Source organism: Pelmatolapia mariae, linkage group LG20 (genome assembly GCF_036321145.2).
Source record: "Pelmatolapia mariae isolate MD_Pm_ZW linkage group LG20, Pm_UMD_F_2, whole genome shotgun sequence".
Classification (NCBI taxonomy): domain Eukaryota; kingdom Metazoa; phylum Chordata; class Actinopteri; order Cichliformes; family Cichlidae; genus Pelmatolapia; species Pelmatolapia mariae.
This window is the reverse complement of record NC_086244.1, coordinates 26987076-27003936: the sequence shown is the minus strand read 5'-3', so window position 1 is coordinate 27003936 and position 16861 is coordinate 26987076. Positions and strand designations below refer to the sequence as shown.

General features: G+C 38.5%; 2 protein-coding genes across 2 annotated transcripts; one reads left to right on the top strand and one right to left on the bottom strand.

Moving 5' to 3' along the window:
- Positions 1 to 3543: 3543 nt before the first annotated feature.
- idh3g (isocitrate dehydrogenase (NAD(+)) 3 non-catalytic subunit gamma) lies at positions 3544 to 9716 on the bottom strand. The gene is made up of 13 exons (XM_063465277.1): positions 9624 to 9716; positions 9344 to 9391; positions 9033 to 9044; positions 8154 to 8251; positions 7938 to 8053; positions 7739 to 7799; positions 7505 to 7637; positions 5772 to 5905; positions 5559 to 5661; positions 5325 to 5471; positions 5090 to 5184; positions 4907 to 4967; positions 3544 to 4378 (listed from the first exon to the last, which is right to left on the bottom strand). The coding sequence occupies exons 1-13, from the start codon at positions 9702 to 9704 to the stop codon at positions 4277 to 4279; spliced, it is 1191 nt and encodes a 396-aa protein (XP_063321347.1). The 5' UTR covers positions 9705 to 9716; the 3' UTR covers positions 3544 to 4276.
- A 212-nt stretch (positions 9717 to 9928) lies between these two features.
- fam3a (FAM3 metabolism regulating signaling molecule A) lies at positions 9929 to 16201 on the top strand. Its single transcript, XM_063464869.1, has 10 exons — positions 9929 to 10202; positions 10646 to 10678; positions 10762 to 10869; positions 11200 to 11223; positions 11317 to 11440; positions 11734 to 11792; positions 11898 to 11948; positions 12064 to 12148; positions 12751 to 12877; positions 14257 to 16201. The coding sequence occupies exons 2-10, from the start codon at positions 10666 to 10668 to the stop codon at positions 14353 to 14355; spliced, it is 690 nt and encodes a 229-aa protein (XP_063320939.1). The 5' UTR covers positions 9929 to 10202; positions 10646 to 10665; the 3' UTR covers positions 14356 to 16201.
- The last annotated feature ends 660 nt before the right edge of the window (positions 16202 to 16861 follow it).

Sequence of the window (16861 nt, the reverse complement as noted above, 5' to 3'; positions counted from 1 at the left end):
TGGCATTCTGCTGGTGTTAAAACCAACTGTGCAAAACGAATATATCAATTTTAAGCTCCTGATAAAAAGATAAGACTGACTCTAGTGATTTATCTGGCTCCTTTCATTTTGAAAGATAAAAGATGAAATTAACCAGCAAACTCCCTGATTATCAAACTGTATTCCTGCCAAGCAGGCATCACCCCAACTACCTATTCTTCATTTTCCTTTGATTACAGATGTGGCTAACAAAAACCACAGTGGAAGTCCCTGTGACGAGAAATCCAAGAGCGACCAAAACACACAAAAAGACAGGCCAAAGAAACAGAATAGCTGACCTCTGACGTAGCTTAATGTAGCTAAGCCATAGCTGATGAGCGGGGAAAAAAAAGGTCCCATTAACAGAGAACAGACTAGACTAGATGCAGCTGTGCTCAGCAGTGGCTGATCCGAGGCAAGATGAATGATTACGATCACCTGCACTGCAAAGCGCAGTAGAGCTGATAAACATGACAGAAGGAGAGAGGGCATGTTCATATGTACTGTTTCTTTGACTGCACATATGTGTGTGTGTGGGTACCTTTACTTCTGGAAGCGATAACCTAAGTAAGATAAATGGCTACGTTAGGTAGGTATTAATATGGTTAAATTAAGATGCCAGAGAATTACTGTAAGTCAGTGTGTAAGCTGTGTATATGTGTGGACAGTGATGGGGCACATTAAGGACTCTGGAAATGATCTGAAGCAAACTAGGGCACTATCATGGTCCACAGGCTAATAAGCACAAATGTTTTAGAGCCAACGTCATATCACATGGTTTAACTGAACTTTTCAGATTAACATGCATCTTAGAGAGGTGGATGAAAGATATTAAACAAGGATTTCAAACAAGGATTTGTCCTCAGGGAGGACAAAGATAATTATAAGTTGGTTAACCAGGCAGCAGCAGGAGGTTTAGTGAATGATATCAAGATAAAACATGCCTGTATTAGCAAATTAGCAAAATTTCTCACATTAGTGTGGTCGGCGATCTAGAAATGGATGGTGTGCACTCTCATTTCATTTCCTAGCTTAGCAGGAAAACTGATATGAATGCGAGTTAGATTACAACAAAGGTTACCATGAGCCACTTCACAGTAACACTGCTCTGCACAAAGCTATGCTGTTCAAAAGCACCAGAAACTCCATGCCCCTCAAGTTAATTTAGCACTTTTAAAAAATAGTTTTAAAAACAAAAACTTTATTTTTGAGTTACACTGAAACAGATGTGTTTTAACCAATAAACAAGCACAAGAATACATGTGGAACATTTTAAGTATGAAAAATGATTTGAAATCTAATTGAAATCTTACCTTGCATGTGCTTCTGGTTGTACACAGAAATATTTCCAGCAGAGTTTTGAGATATTTGTACGTCAGCCTAAACCCTCATACAAAGGAGGTCTGCTGACATTTGTTTGTTGTGCTCACAAAATCAAGAGTACAGCTGACACAGTGGTGGCGCTGGATAATTTCATTTGAATGTTCTCACTGAAACTATTTTGAGATCTGTAGATTATTTCTAACCAAGGACAAAGTTTCAGAACAGAAAAGATTGTTGAATTTTCCAAATTATTGAAAATTAAATTCCACGTACCTCATACACTGATCACCATAAATCTGGGCATTAAAAAGTAACCATTTTGATGGCAAGATGATACTTTATGTAATATGGTTGCACCAGCCTTTTACGTGCAGCGTTTGCAGCAAAAAACCTACAGTGTAGATTTTATACAGAGTTCCTACAAGGTCTGAATAGTAGCCCAAAAAGGTCAAATGTCCGGTGGTTTATTTCAACATCTCTCTCACCCCTCACAACACCACATCATTTGCCTAATGGCTTTGGCTCCAGTGGAGGCTCAGCGAGGAGCAGCTCAGGAGAGGTAATAAGACAGACAGTGTCTAGCATATCGACAGTGATGAGGAGTTATGGGAGATGTAGTGAGGTAAAAAGCCTGCTCCCCTGAGAGGAACAAGACCATTCAAAAAAAAAAAAAAAAAAAAAAAAAAAAAACTAGTTCAAGGTAGGAAACCTCGCACAGAAAGTACAACATTTAAGAGTGAATCCAAGTAAAACAGAGCACATGTAAAAGTCTGTCCATCATTTGTGTCCGTGGAACAGACACAAATAAAGACGAAGCAAGAGATTTAAAGACAGCCAACTGGCAGGAGTTAAACTACATACAGCACATTTCACACACTACACATCTTGATTCCCTGTGACAAGTAAATCTAAAAAAGGATGTGCCTCATCACAAAGGATTTTTCTCCCCAGTATGCAAATGTGCACACAGGGAGAACAGCTTGTAAGTTTCCCACAGAACTGCACAGATGATAAATTGTCTACTATCACTACATTGGGATGTGCGCCTATGAGTGCAGGCCTTGCTGAAGATAGTGAGCTAAACTCCGATTGTTTGTATTCTGTAAGCAGCAGGCCGGTGCTGTACTAGATTTGCTGCCTCACAGGACCGGACAGTGTATCTCAACATAGCTGTGTGGGCAGAGAATTTTAAATAACTAGATGAATCAGTGGCAAATGGTTTGGTTCGACCACATGAAACTATAATAAATTACTTGGTTTCTAACATTTTCAGGCAATGATGATAGTAAAGCCAAAATCCTTCACATTTTTCTAAGAAACACGTGGTCTAAGCCCAAGAACCTGCTTCCTAGAAATTACATAAAAAAAGCACAAGAATTATCTTAATGTTCCCATTTTTATCCAGCAATCTTCCTCCCAGAGATTTTTGCATCCATGATTCCCCTACTGTGTTTACGCAATGCAGTGAAAAACAGCGACAGACAAAGAGCACACTGTGTGTTCTGCATATTGTCAAGACAGTGTATGTAATGGAGCACACATCCAAGCAGCTGTGAGTTTTTTGAGTGGCAGCTATAGAAAGTTGTGTTGCCACCTAGTGGCAACATGTAAAACAGCAACCTACCATCTAATTTTGAAGGTTAAGAAGTTGATGGAGCATGAAATTGTAAAACAAACAGAAAGATCAGCGAGCTTTCTCTTACTTACTAATCTTTATCCCCAGCAAGAGGCCAGAACACAGAGCTTCAGAAGCACAGAGTCAAAGTAACAATGAGGCTTCCTCTTGAGCACATATCTGTACACTCAGTTGTCCATTTATGAGATACAGCTAGTCAAAACAAATCCCGGTTATTAGAACAATCAGTATGACTTGTCAGCATAAAGCAGTACAGTTCTACAGACTCACAAATTAAAGCCTGAGAAATTACCGTTAAGGCGATATTAAACATTTCCAGAACAGTTTCAACAACAAAAAAAAGAGAACTGTTAAAGAAAAGATTTGTTGCAAGACTAAGAACTATTTCAGTGGACAACCTTAATTTCAGCTAGGTGTATCTAACAATCTGGCAGCTCGCTCTCTCTGCATTTATATCCAATTAATTTCAGGAGTGCATGTCAGCCATGTGCATCCTAATTCTTCGTAGTACTCAAAATACGTCTCAAATATGCTGAGAATTCAAACCTCTCTTCAAAAGAAAGATGTTAAGACATATAGTTTCTTTATTGATTACATCTTATGCTCACACACATACAAACAAAATGAAACCATTCTTTTCATATCAGGCATTATGAGCATTTTCTTGGATAGACCCAAAAACAACAGTATAATATTGTGATATCATCCCTAGACCAAAAAAAGCCATTATGGCACAAGCAGTAAAGTTCAGGTTTGACAGCAGTCACGCTCCTCTATAGTGTATCACCTTTTCAAAGTACAGTTGCTGTGATAAGAACATAAACGATGTAACAGGACATAATGGGCACTTTACATTTATATTAAGCATTAATGACATTTTGGTTAATTTAAAGTCTGTGATGTAATCACAAAGTGAAAAATAAATAATGGCTGCTGCAGAAGGTATAGTGGAAGATATGTGCCTGTACTTGTATATTTAAATATCTAAAGTAGGCCCTTTCATGTTTCATATGAATCTCTAAGGAGATTCATATTCAGCAGAATAAGCTTTGTGAACTCCAGCAGTAAAACCGATGCTTGCAGGAGTGATAATGGAATTTTATCAAAACCAAACTGTTTTTAAACAGGTCATGTGAAACCTTGATGTGAGAAAGCAGGGTCATTTGTATTGTGAACAGGTAAGTAAGCTGTGTGAAACGAGATGCTATGGAAACACGGACATCCTCTCTCAGAAGGTACACCTGTTTAAACTCAAACCACCTGATAAGAGCGTGGGTGCGTGAACCTTCCCAGTCATTCTTACAGCTCTGCCGTGAACTGTCCTTTACTCTGGATGACCCTCATGACGGACTGCACCACCTCTGATGTGGTTCCTTGACCCCCGAGATCTGCTGTGTGCAACTGCAAATAAAGAAAAAAAAAAAACATAAATAAGCTACAACAAACAAAAGAACAGGGTGCTAACAAATATGGTCCAAAATCCGTATTAAATTATTTATGACCTCAACGTATGCTATAAAACTGTAGCATTGTGGATTGCATCTCATGCCGCATACTGTATTTGGATAGACGCTTTGTATTTTCTTTGTGCGTGCAAAGTGTAATCAGTTTCCCACAGTAACTGGTCAGATGCTGCACATGATAGGCAGATCAGGTTTTGGAATTTACTCAAGAAACATAATCAAGGCCACCAAACACGCATGCAGGCACAACATAATGTAAAATCAGATCCCATACAGTGTAGAGCTGCGCAAGAGCTTTGTGAAAGGAAAAGGGACACAATGCTGCTTTGTGTGAATGTATTGTGATGCCTTCTAGGAAGCATGCCAGAATTGTCACTGCGGCCTTAAATCCTATGTCACGCAACAATGGCCTGTGAGCTTCATGGCAGCACGATAGGTGAGGAACCCATCAGTGAGGAAGGCTCACCCTGGTTTCGTTCATTGTGGTGAGGACTGCATTCCGGATCAGACTTGCATAATCATTAAGCCTGGAGACATAAAGGAAAAAAAAAACATTTATTTAAATATAATACAGTCACACCAATACACACACACACACACACACACACAGGAAACAAACGAAGAAGAATTTTTATCCGGAAAAGCTTACTTAAGGTGGTCCAGCATCAGGCAGCTAGCTAGCAGCATGGCAGTTGGGTTTGCAATGTTTTTTTCTGCAATACTTTTTCCTGTGTTTCTTGTGGCCTGAAATCCAGTATATAAAAGCAAGAAACAGAAAACATTGATTTAAAATATACCAGACAGACATGACTCATACATTTTCCATCCTTCAAAATTCTGAGAGAACAGTGTCCTACAAACCTATTCAAGCCTCCAACACTCACCGTTTCAAAGACAGCATAGTCACGACCATAATTGGCCCCAGGCACGAGGCCAGGTCCTCCCACCAGCCCTGCGCACACGTTGCTCACCACATTCCCGTACAGATTGGGCATGACCATCACATCAAACTGCTGTGGTTTGGACACGAGCTAAACGACACAAATGGAGTTAAGTAAAACAAATAAAATCAGAAGAAGAACATTCCCTGGATTCCCTAAAATGTCATCATCTGTTACCTGCATTGTGGTATTGTCCACAATCATGCTGTCGAATGTGATGTCTGGATAACCCGAGGCCACTTCTCTGCAGCACTGCAGGAACAAGCCATCACCGAGCTTCCTGTTGAAACAGAAATGCCACACTCAGCATTTCCAGGACTAAGAAACTCACCATAGTAAACAAAAGGCCAGACGTGATTGACAGGACACGTTTTCCAAAAGGTAACTTACATGATGTTAGCTTTGTGTACAGCAGTGACCCTGCGGCGACCTCTCTCCCTGGCCAGTTTGAAGGCATAGTCAGCAATCCTGAGGGAATTATTCCTGGTGATAATCTTTAGACTCTCCACTACCCCGGATACACTCTAAAAGTAGGACAAGAAGACAATAACAAATGACATACAGTGACATGAGTTTTAACTTTACTAGAAAGATCAATAAGACTGTAGTGGGAATAAAGTGTCGCCTGTAAGACTATGCGTACTACTACATAAAGTAAAACTGCTATCTACAAGGTAGTACTAAACATTCAAAAATGATTGAGTGCAACAAACATAGAACAAAATTAGCAGTAAATAAAAATAATCATTTTAATTAGTACTAAGTGGTTAATAATATAACAATATTTTTCTGTACAAATTGTAAAACAGCATCTATAACTGTATGGAACTGAATGGAACACTTTGTGTAAGCAAACATGGCTCAACAACAACAGTTACTGTGCTCAGAAGTTTATATACATTCATCATAGAGAATAAATGTCATGTAACGTAATGATTTCTTTGAACTGTTCTGTTTTCCCAGGGTGGAATGATTGTACAGCATCCATCTTTAATGACTTAAAAAAATAAGAATTGGGTGCACAGGTTTTTATTTAGTTTCTCTAATTTACATACGGCCAGAACATAAATATGGGCACAAATATAAACATATACTTACTTAAATCTTTTAATAAGTGGTGCTGAATCTCCTTCAGTGTCTTTTAACTTGACAAGGTCAAGGAGTATCAACTTCTTTTTAGTCATTATGATTGACTACTGGTTCTTTCTCTTTACCAGTGTAAAAATGATTTGTCTGAGAGCACTCATTGGACTGATCAGTACTCTGAAAACACTCACTGAAGATCTAAGAATGAAAACTGTAAATTTAGACAAGGTGTGAAGATCTCTCTGAACTATTTTAAACAACAGCAAATTCCAGGATCCTCAGTTCAAACAACTGTACATGAGTACAAGTTATTCAGAGATGTCATCACTTCCATCAAGATCTGGAGGAAGACCCAAACCGCCACCCACAGGTGAGAGGAAACTGTTCAGGTTCAACCACCAAGGCTGAAGCCTACCATGAACCTGAAACAGACAAATAACTAAGGGACAAATAATCAAATAATGGACTATGTTAGAGCCTGAATGTATACCTTGGACCATGTGTGCATTAGAGAAACTGAAATAAATTTGGACTTGCGCACCCAATTCCTTTTTAAGTCATTAAAGATGTATGCTGTATAATCATTCCACCTCGGAAAAAAAAAACACTTAGAAGAAATCATGGAAAGCCCAAAATGACCACAACATTCATGCTAACAATCAGTGTAAACCTCTGAGCACAGTGGTAGCTTCATGCACAGCAGGTAAACATCCCGGCACACCAATGCCCATTTCAATCTGCTGTAGATTTGGATCTAATGCAGGATTTTCACGTTTCTTTGCAGCCCAGAAGTCTTATTTAGTTTCAGATAATCATATTTTATCTGTTGCATTCTGAGGTCAATATTGTCTATATTAAATTCTATTATATGACCAAATCAAAAGATTTTGCACAGTTATTTCATTTGGCAAATTAATGATGCATAGATGGCACCCAATTCCCTTTTCCAAAAAGAGACAGATAAGAAGTGTTTAAGGGACCATAAACATGTTTTTCAGCAGACAGTAGTATTGATTGTTTTTCCTCTTGCGTCTGACCTCATGCTCCAGACTGCTGTACTCTCCCTCTGTGTTCTCCCTGATGATCATGATGTCAATGTTCTTGTGGCGAGTCTGGACCCCGGGGAGGGACTGACAGTGCATCACATTGGCGTACAGGTCCAAGCTCGTGCTGTTAGTACACACAAAAGACCAAATTACGTAAGAAATGAGAGCTATTTCACACAAAAAATGACCCTAATCTAGGAAACTAAAGATTTCATCTAAACTTACCGCAGCACATTATTTCTGGATTTGACAGACGCTGGCAGGGTATGTTTGGTTTCTATGTTACCTATCAAAAGAGGTAAGCAGTTTCACAGTTACTTTAGTTCAACTGTCTTATTAAAAATTATACTCTACTTACAGCTATGTTCTGTTTTTCATGCTTTTTCATACTTCGATCGAAAAAAAAAAAAAGCTGTTTGCTTACCCTTGAGGGCAACTCCATTTCGCCGGATGGCAGTGATGGCATTATTCATGTCATCATCGGTCTCCAAAGCAGAGTTGACATTCACCATCTCAAAGTCAACTGGCACACAGGTGAACCTGCAGCACAATGTTCACAAACCACACAATGGATTCAATTCTTATGTGACTGTAGATGATATGTAATCACTAAACAGGGCTGAGATTCAATTTAACCAACCTGAAAACTTCTCTGACATGATTGAGAAGCTCTGGACCGATCCCATCACCAGGTATGAGGGTCACAGTGTGCCTGCCTCCATACTTTGCTGGAGGGGGCTAGAAGATTGTTAAATGCCAAAGGATCAACTTCAATAAATAGAGAAAATTGAAGGTTTGGCACCTTTTAAAGACAGATCATCCACTACAGTAAACATATGTTATATAAAAAAAAGAAGTTTACCTTTCTAAGTCTACAAATAATCTCATGAAAATAAGGTATACAGTGAATTTGATAGTTTTTGGTATCTGGTGTCTGCTTATGTCCACATTACCAATGACATAATAACAAATAGATATGGTGTAGTAATGTTCACTGTGGTGGATTGACAATATCATGCAATACTTTAATACACAGAAGCAGTAGGAATTCTGAAGTCAAAAGAAAAGAATAATAGTAATAGTAGTAGTAGTAGTAGTAGTAGTAGTATTAGTATTAGTATTAATAGCAGTAGGAATTGCTGAAAATGCTGACAATGGACACAGTTTACAAATCACTGGCCAAAAATCAACCAGTACATGTCCAAAGCAACAAGTAAGTATGTTTGAGAGATTATTGTTAGGCAGTTAATAGTGTTTTTTTAGGTTTGACAAATATTTAAATAGATTTGATGATGTCATTACTGTGTTTATTATTGTGAATCAAGATGGTTAGAAATTCCAGTTTAAATTGATGGTAAAAAATTATTCCCATGCATCCATGCAACATGATGTTTAAAAACTGTTATATTATTTTGATAATGCTAGTGTTTTTATTCTCATCACACATCTTTTTTTCTATATCATAACCCCGTTATAGAAAGTGAATTGCAGTGAACCGTGTCACGAGTCAGCTACTTACAATGTTTTCTCCCTGTTGTTGAAGGTGAACAGAGGAAAGCAGAAGGACAAGAGTCAGTTTGATGCTTAGAAGAACAGGTTTGGTCCAAATAGTGGCAAACAGAGTAGTGTCATAACCTTCACCCCACAAGAAAGTGGAAAAACACATATATACACACAATTCCCAAGTTACACTGAAAAAGACAACAACTTCCAATGCAAAACAGCCCGGAAATAAAGACTCTGATCAACAGCAGATATTTTGATAGTACAGTAGTAATATTAAATGTGCCAAACTGACAACAATCCCATGTACCGATCTGACTCACTCACAGTAAGCGAGGTCTTATTCCGGTGACTGATCAAAGTTGTTCCAAATACCTGGAAAATAAAAAAGTGCAAATGATTTAGAGCGTGTTTGTAAATGGATCCCGTGCACGGATGCCGTAAAACCTGTGACCACCCCACAGATGTGGAAAAGCCCGCTAGCTTTGCTAATCAAATGATGTTAACAGCATGACCTTGTGTTAAAAAAAATTATAACGGAGTTTAAATTAGAGCCACGCAACACCATTCACAAGCGAAAGAGCAAGGGTGGCGTGTCTTGTCTTACTTTAGCAGTGTTTCCAAGGCGTCCAACCCAGAAAGGATTAATTATTTTGGACGCGGAGAGTACGGCACTGTGGGCAGCCATCTTGATTTTGCAGTGCTGATCGCGTGCTTAATAAGAGGAGCAGATGTGCCGATGTGACAGAAAAACTGTTCCTTTTTTTATAGTTATTTTAGATATTTTATTATTTCTTAAGTGTGATAGATATTGTAAGAATTTGAGTAAAAAAAATAACACTAAAAATCATTTTTATAATTTTTTTTTTTTTGGTCACGTGAACCACTTCACGCAGACTCCGTACTAACGGGTTCAGGTCCGTAGAAAAGGCTCGGGGTGGGCTGTAGGTTATATCCGGAAGACAAATGGGTTAAATTAAACCAGGTCTTTTTCCATGTTCGTCGAAAGAGGATACCAACTTCAGCCTGTCTTCTTACTGAAAGCGTATTTATATCAGGGACGACTCAATGAGGAAACAGCGCAAGAAATAGCAAAAAGTCCAGGGTGACAAGAGCAACAGCTCCTCGTTACTGTTCATTACAGCCGGGCAAAGGCGGCGAAACAAGGCGATCCTCGCTTGTAAAGGTAAGCAAGTGAACTTTTCCGGTTCTAATTCTAGTAGAAATGTAATTGACAACATCGCCAAGGGTTCATTCTTCACTGTCTCGTCTCTGAGATTGTTTGGGTTCATTTTATAACCTTTAAACGTCATCTCTGCAGAGCCATTTTGCAGGGCCACTGTAAAAAAAATTAATAAATAAAAACATAAAGCTAGGAAGAGAAACGTCACACAGAGGAAAATTACCCTTTTAAATTATTTAAAATAATTACATTTTTTATTCATGAATGTGTTTCTTTCAAATTTTATCATCTTTTAAAACCAAAGGTAGACTACAGGCAAAGACTATAATATATGGTATAACTAGAAGCTGGGAAATGGTATTTTAAATAAGAACGTTTTACTAAAAAGTCTCCTGTCTTGTTAAACTACTTAAGCCACTCTAATGTCAATGCTTTTCTTCTCCCAGGGTCTATGAAAGAGTGAAGCATGAGATTAACAGGTGGGTTGATATTTTCAATAGGAATTTATTGATAAACCCATATGTTTCTGGCCTGAGCTGATGTGTCCTGATCATTGTGACAGGCCCCCTGCGAGCTGTGGCTGTGGTGCTGCTGGTGGGTCTCACCTGGCTACTGGCAAACACCTTATTTGGAGGGGAGAGTGCGTCATCTATGCTGCATTTCTTCAGTGGTAAGAGGAATCAAGCGGAAACCAGTTAACTGACAAGCAAATAAAATTTACCAAACATGGAAGAAAATATGACTTTACACGTTGGATTGTTAGGTCTGTTTTATGTGAGTTAAATCTTTTGGGTTTGTATTGCTAACTGGTCAAAACAAGCAGTTGGTAAACTGCAATCAGAGTTTTTAACGTGTCTGCCATTTTAGTGACAAAGCTACAGACAAGTTATGTGTGTTGGTTTAAAGTTGATGCATGTTTGATGGCTGGATTTTCTGAATATAACATTGGTAAGTTTAATCAAGAAATCAGTTGTTTTTTGTTTGTTTGCTTTTTTTCCAGGTACAAGTGAAGAAGCAACACCAGGTAAGCAAACTGTACAGCATAACTTTACTCATTAATTCTTTCACAAAGTTGCATTCTTATCTTCCTTCTTATGATCAACATGTTTTTTAACAGAACCCCGCCCACGAAAATATAAATGTGGACTTTCAGCCCCTTGTCCTCCAAAACATCTGGCTTTCCGTCTGGTGTCTGGTGCTGCCAACGTCATTGGCCCTAAAATCTGCCTAGAGGACAAGATGTGAGATTCGGTGTTAATTATTTCTGGTTCTTCATCTATGTCTTTGTCTCTCCTTAGTCCCTCCTTTTTTTTCCCCTTTTTTTGTTTTGTTTTGTTTTCACACTGTTCTGTTTTTTTCCTCTGTGCTGTCATAACCAGGCCTTCAAGCCTGTCTGGGGAGCTGAATGCAAGTATTGTTTCTTTCTGCTGGTCCCTCTCACCGTTTTGCCTGTTGTCTTGGCCCATATAAGTGTTACATAGTGTGAATAAGAGTTTAAATAGCTATGAATAAGCCTTGTGGTTTTGTCTAACAGGTTAGTGAGCAGTGTGAAGAACAATGTTGGCAGGGGACTAAACATAGCCTTGGTGAATGGTAAGACTCTCATTCTTCGCGTTTTAGCAGACTATGTTGTTTTTGTTTTTTTAGCTCCTTTTTATGGTGCTGTTTTAACATTTTACTGATGTATCTTTGCTCCAGGGGTGACTGGCGAGCTTTTGGAGACGAAAACCTTTGATATGTGGGCAGGAGGTAATAAAAACCAGACATTAATGTTTAATATGCTTCTCATATCCTGTAGTCCATACACTTTGGCAGTAACAACCCATAAACTGCACTTCAGATCTCATTTGATGCTCATTTTCAGATGTTTCTGACCTGTTGAAGTTTCTCCGGCCTCTTCATGAGGGAACACTTGTGTTTGTGGCCTCCTTTGATGATGCAGCTACAAAGTAAGGATTTGTGTTGTGCTCCCAGTTCCTCCCCTTTCACATTAGCCAATTTTAATAGAAACCTGGGAATAGTTCATATTATGAAGTATTGTGTTATAAATATTTAGTAGAGTAAAACAAAGAGGATTTTGCCTCATGTGCTGTCACATTTTCATGTATTTAATTTCTGTTATAAAATAAATGTGAATGCATTTATCTGGGAAGCCTAACAAGTTAAACAGTCACTGAGCAGTGCAAGGAAGAATGTATGATAATGTGACAGTGAATGGCAGGCTTGACACAAAAGTCTTTCACCTTTAAGATTTATCGGGGTTGCTACATGTGAACACTGTCTTCATGATTCGATTTAAATTAGATTTACAAAGTGTAGAACTGAATTAAATTAGACTGATTCAATTAATTCTTGATGTCTTGGATGATGGTTATTAAAGTGTTCATGATGAGAATTTATTGCAGAGACCACAATATCTTCCTTATTAAGCAAATGGTGTTTGTAACTTTGTGGTTTCCTTGAAATAAAATTGTGCAGAGAGCATGTTTAAAAAACCCTCTAAACTTGTTTGTTGTCTTTGGTTTTTTGTTTGTATTTTTCACTATGTCAGGCTGAATGATGAGTCTCGACGGCTTTTTGAGGAGCTCGGGAGCACAGCAGTGAAGGATTTGGCCTTTAGAGACAGCTGGGTGTTTGTTGGAGCCAAGGGTATTGAGAATAAGAGTCCCTTTGAGCAGGTTTGTTCCTTTTACTATTAGTGCTGATCGAGGACTGAAGGTGGAGTTGGTGTGCTGCCAATGTTCAGTAGAAAATATTCTTCCTGTGTGAATAGATCACAGTGCATAAGGTGCCAACTGGCAGTAAAGTCAGTATGATTTGGTTACAGTCACAGCAGTATTACAAAACAGCATTAACTATAACCACCGGACACTTTATTAGGTACACCTTGTTAGTACTGTTGGCTTCAGAACTGCCGTAATTCTCAAAGATTCGTCTGGAAACAGTCCTCTGAGATTATGGTCCATATTGATGTGATAACATCACACAGTTGCTACAGATTTGTAGGCTGCACATCCATGATGTATGTTTTTCCATTCAACCACATCCCAAAGGTGCTCTGTTGGATTGAGAGCTGTGACTGTGAGACTAAGACTGCAGAGGCTCTGTTTGCACTAAAGGCCAGCACACGACCACATTGTGAACTGTTGATACAAAGCAGGATGGATTCATGTTTTCTTGTTGTTTACGCCAAATTCTGGCCCTACGGTTTGAATGTTGCAGCAGAAATCGAGACTTATCAGACCAGGAAACATTTTTCCAATCATCTATTGTTAACTTAATGTCAGTGACCCTGTGTGAATTGTAGCCTCAGTTTCTTGTTCTTAGCTGACAGGAATGGTACCCAGGGTGGTCTTTTACCACTGTAGCCCATTTTCTTTAAAGTTCAACATTTATAGATCCTCTTCTGTAAACCTGCGTTTTAACAAGTCATAATTTAAGTTAATGCTGCATTTCTACGAACTCGAAGCAGTGTGTCAGTTCTTCTCTGGCGTCGAGCTGCTGAGGAAAATCCCAGCAGGTCAGCAGTTTCTGAAATACTCGCAACAGCCTGTCTGGCACCAACAACCATGCCACGTTCAATGTCACTTAAGTCACCTTTCTTTGGGTTTCAGAAGTTTAAACATTAACCTGCTTAAAAAAACAAAAGATTAACCTGCTGAAGTTTAAAGTTCAACAGGTCGTGTTGGCCATGGTAGCAACTCTGTACCTACATGCTTGGTGTTGCTGCCATGTGATTGGCTAATAAGATATTTGCATTTTTGATTTGGTTTAGGGGTTTTTTTTGCATCTGGACTACCACATGATAATGCAGATTTTTTTTTTAAATGGCTGTTTTGAAGTCTGGTATTCAAAATGGGAAGTTATGAATAGGGAAAAACCCAATGCATACTTTTCAACAGTGACTATTAACTGCTAAATGGCTAAATCACCTTTGCCTTGAAAAACGCAGTCAGGTTCAGCACTCTGTGTACAATTATTCAGCAGCTACTGTGCTATAGGAACCTGATCCCAGTCTGTTTTGCTGACATCATTTATGTTTGTCTTTCCCCCTTAGCGTATGAAAAACAGTAAAAGCAGCAACAAATATGAAGGCTGGCCCGAGTCACTGGAGATGGATGGCTGTATTCCTCTGCGGCCACCACTGGAAAGTTAACTCTGCCCGGTACCCCTCATATGCATTGCAACAGAACCTGGAGGAACTGTCAGAAGGTCCAGGAACTGCTTAATGAGTGACAAAATTCAAGCTCTGGACCACAAATAACTTTTTTATTTGTCCTCTCATGGCAGAGGCATGAGCTCAGTGCAAAGATCGTCTTGACTTGATATATTTAAAGTTGCTGAAACCTGCTGTAGAGGATTTCTGATTTAAGCTTTGTGAGCCACTTTTGAGCTGAAGTAATGCTTTGGAATCAAGTAAGATTATGTTAGGCTGTGGGAAACTTCAAAGTCCAACTCAGTGTTTCCATTATGAAAATTACTGCACCTGATAAGAAAAAAAAGAAATGGAAAAGTTAGTAGCTCGAGGCAGCCCTATACTCTCACTATGCAAATGTATAGAGCTTTTGGACTTACGCAATTCCTCTGCTTCCGCTCTCACATGAAACAGTCTGTCAGTGTATACAGCTTTGATGAGAGGATGAAGACTAATTATCTTGTTGGTTATAAAAACCAGTGGACAAGTGTGGATTATAGAAAGAGCTATCAGGTGAACTCAGTTGTCCTCCAAGTTTTATGTCCACATATATAAGACTAAACTTGAGATTTCCTTTAAGTTGCTATAAATGTATTTTTTTCCGTTACAATAACAAAATCAATTGATAATGATAATGTTGACTGATAATGAATGTTCTGCTGGGGTTATGAGTGTGATGGCAGATGGAGAAAAGAGAGAGTGAGCAGAGATAAAATGCACAGGCTTTAGGGCTGGGTAAATGCACACACTCACACACACACACGCAATGTGTATGATACTTATCAGGGAAAAGAACGTGCTGCCAGCTAGGCTGCAAACTTGCCAATGACTTAATTCATAGTGCGCTCTGTACATATTTTCTTACATTTCTTTTCCAGTAAGGCACCGCTTTTTTGACATTTATGGTGTGATTTATTCACTTCAGTCATCACCCAGGTATACTTTCACTGAGCGCTGGAAAAAAATCTTAGAGAAAACACTGCAAGTGTCAGATAACCAAAGTGTAACAGTGATGAATGGATGAATACAGCTAGAGTAGGTCTTCCAAAGCCATTGTTGGAAATAGGTACATTTCTCTCTCTTCAGGACTGCCTATAGGTTTATGTTTTGTTTTTTGTACTTGAGCAACAGCATAGATAAGTGTTTAATACTATGATGTAGAAAAAAAATAAACACCTTAGTGGTTTCATGCTGGAAACCCTAATTCAGAGTAGAAAGAAAAACTGGGTCTGTGGACGTATTTTATATTTCATACTTTAATATATTTTTGTTGTGTAATGTAAAATTCATTAGTAATAGTGCTTAGCTGCCATTGTTTCCGTAGAACTTGATGTACACTAGTTGTTGCTCATCACAAGTTTACAGTTTTGTTTTTTTGTCTGTTTTTTCTTTTTAAAATTAGTCTTTGTCATTGTCCTTTAATAAAACCATTTATTTTTAAATACTTAAACAGAAAGCAAACTATTTGTGTGGGTTCATCACAACACAGCCGGTAGTTCTGAAGTTGTCCCAGGCCTGCAGGCATCTTTACACTCTTTGCTTTGCTTAAAGACTATTGGTATGGTTATTGATTGGTTATTTTTTCTTTCTTTTTATGTTGAATGGATTAATTTTGCTTCTTGAAAGTCGAATATGTATATAAAGTGTAAAGACCTAGTTCTTCTCTGTCGCTCTGTATGGTTAAGTCTGTTTCAGTTGCCTTTCTGAATTAGGTTGTGCTACCAAAGTGTAATTTTTTTTCTACAAAAGATTACAGTCTGTGCTTTTATTGTGACAACAATGATGATGAATAAAGTATGTTCTAATATCAGTGTGTTTTTATTCCCGTGGGCCCTAATATTGAGTCATCTGCCATTCTTGGAGAAATTCACCAGAGGGCGACAAAAGGCAAAGTCTCACTGGGGTTACTCAGTTCATCCTGCTCAAGGCATTTGCTTCACTAAGCATACGCTCTGCTGGGGATAAAAGCTTCGGACTGAATGCACTGTTTCTGCTTTGACAGGGAATTCAGTGACAGCAAAGAATAGCGATGGTCGCTGAATCGGTACACTGTAACGTAGTAATGTCAAACACGATCAATTTCATTGTTTCATTGAAATGTGTTATGAGGCATTCAGGTCGTGGGAGAAAAATCGTGAATTCGCAATATGCGTTATTTGACGTTCAAAAGCACAAACTGGGGTTGAAAACCTGAGGTATAAGAGCAAATCTGCACCCCAAATGCCTGACTTCTATCTTTTAGAATTAGATAGGGAATTGTTTTCACTGTCACAAAAGTAGAACTAAATTCAGTGCTGGATAGAGACCGGAAAGACTTTTTGCTCTCGTGGAAATCTTGTCATTAGCGTCATACCTTGCAAGAAAAACAGTATAACATGGATGTATATGCATGCATGTGTCCATATGCAGTTACACGAGTAGTATAAACTAATTTTTATATTCCAGTATTGTGTTAAAATAAATTTTG

Bases quoted from the DNA above. Each gene is read 5' to 3' on its own strand.
- idh3g (XM_063465277.1), bottom strand. From the start codon at position 9,704: ATGGCTGCCCACAGTGCCGTACTCTCCGCGTCCAAAATAATTAATCCT. The intron at 7,638-7,738 runs GTAAGTTTAGAT...GTGTACTAACAG, and splicing joins TCCAGAAATAATGTGCTGCG to CACGAGCTTGGACCTGTACG. The intron at 5,906-7,504 runs GTCAGACGCAAG...TCCTACTTTTAG, and splicing joins ACAGCAGTCTGGAGCATGAG to AGTGTATCCGGGGTAGTGGA.
- fam3a (XM_063464869.1), top strand. The intron at 10,870-11,199 runs GTAAGAGGAATC...CTTTTTTTCCAG, and splicing joins TATGCTGCATTTCTTCAGTG to GTACAAGTGAAGAAGCAACA. The intron at 11,949-12,063 runs GTAATAAAAACC...GCTCATTTTCAG, and splicing joins CTTTGATATGTGGGCAGGAG to ATGTTTCTGACCTGTTGAAG.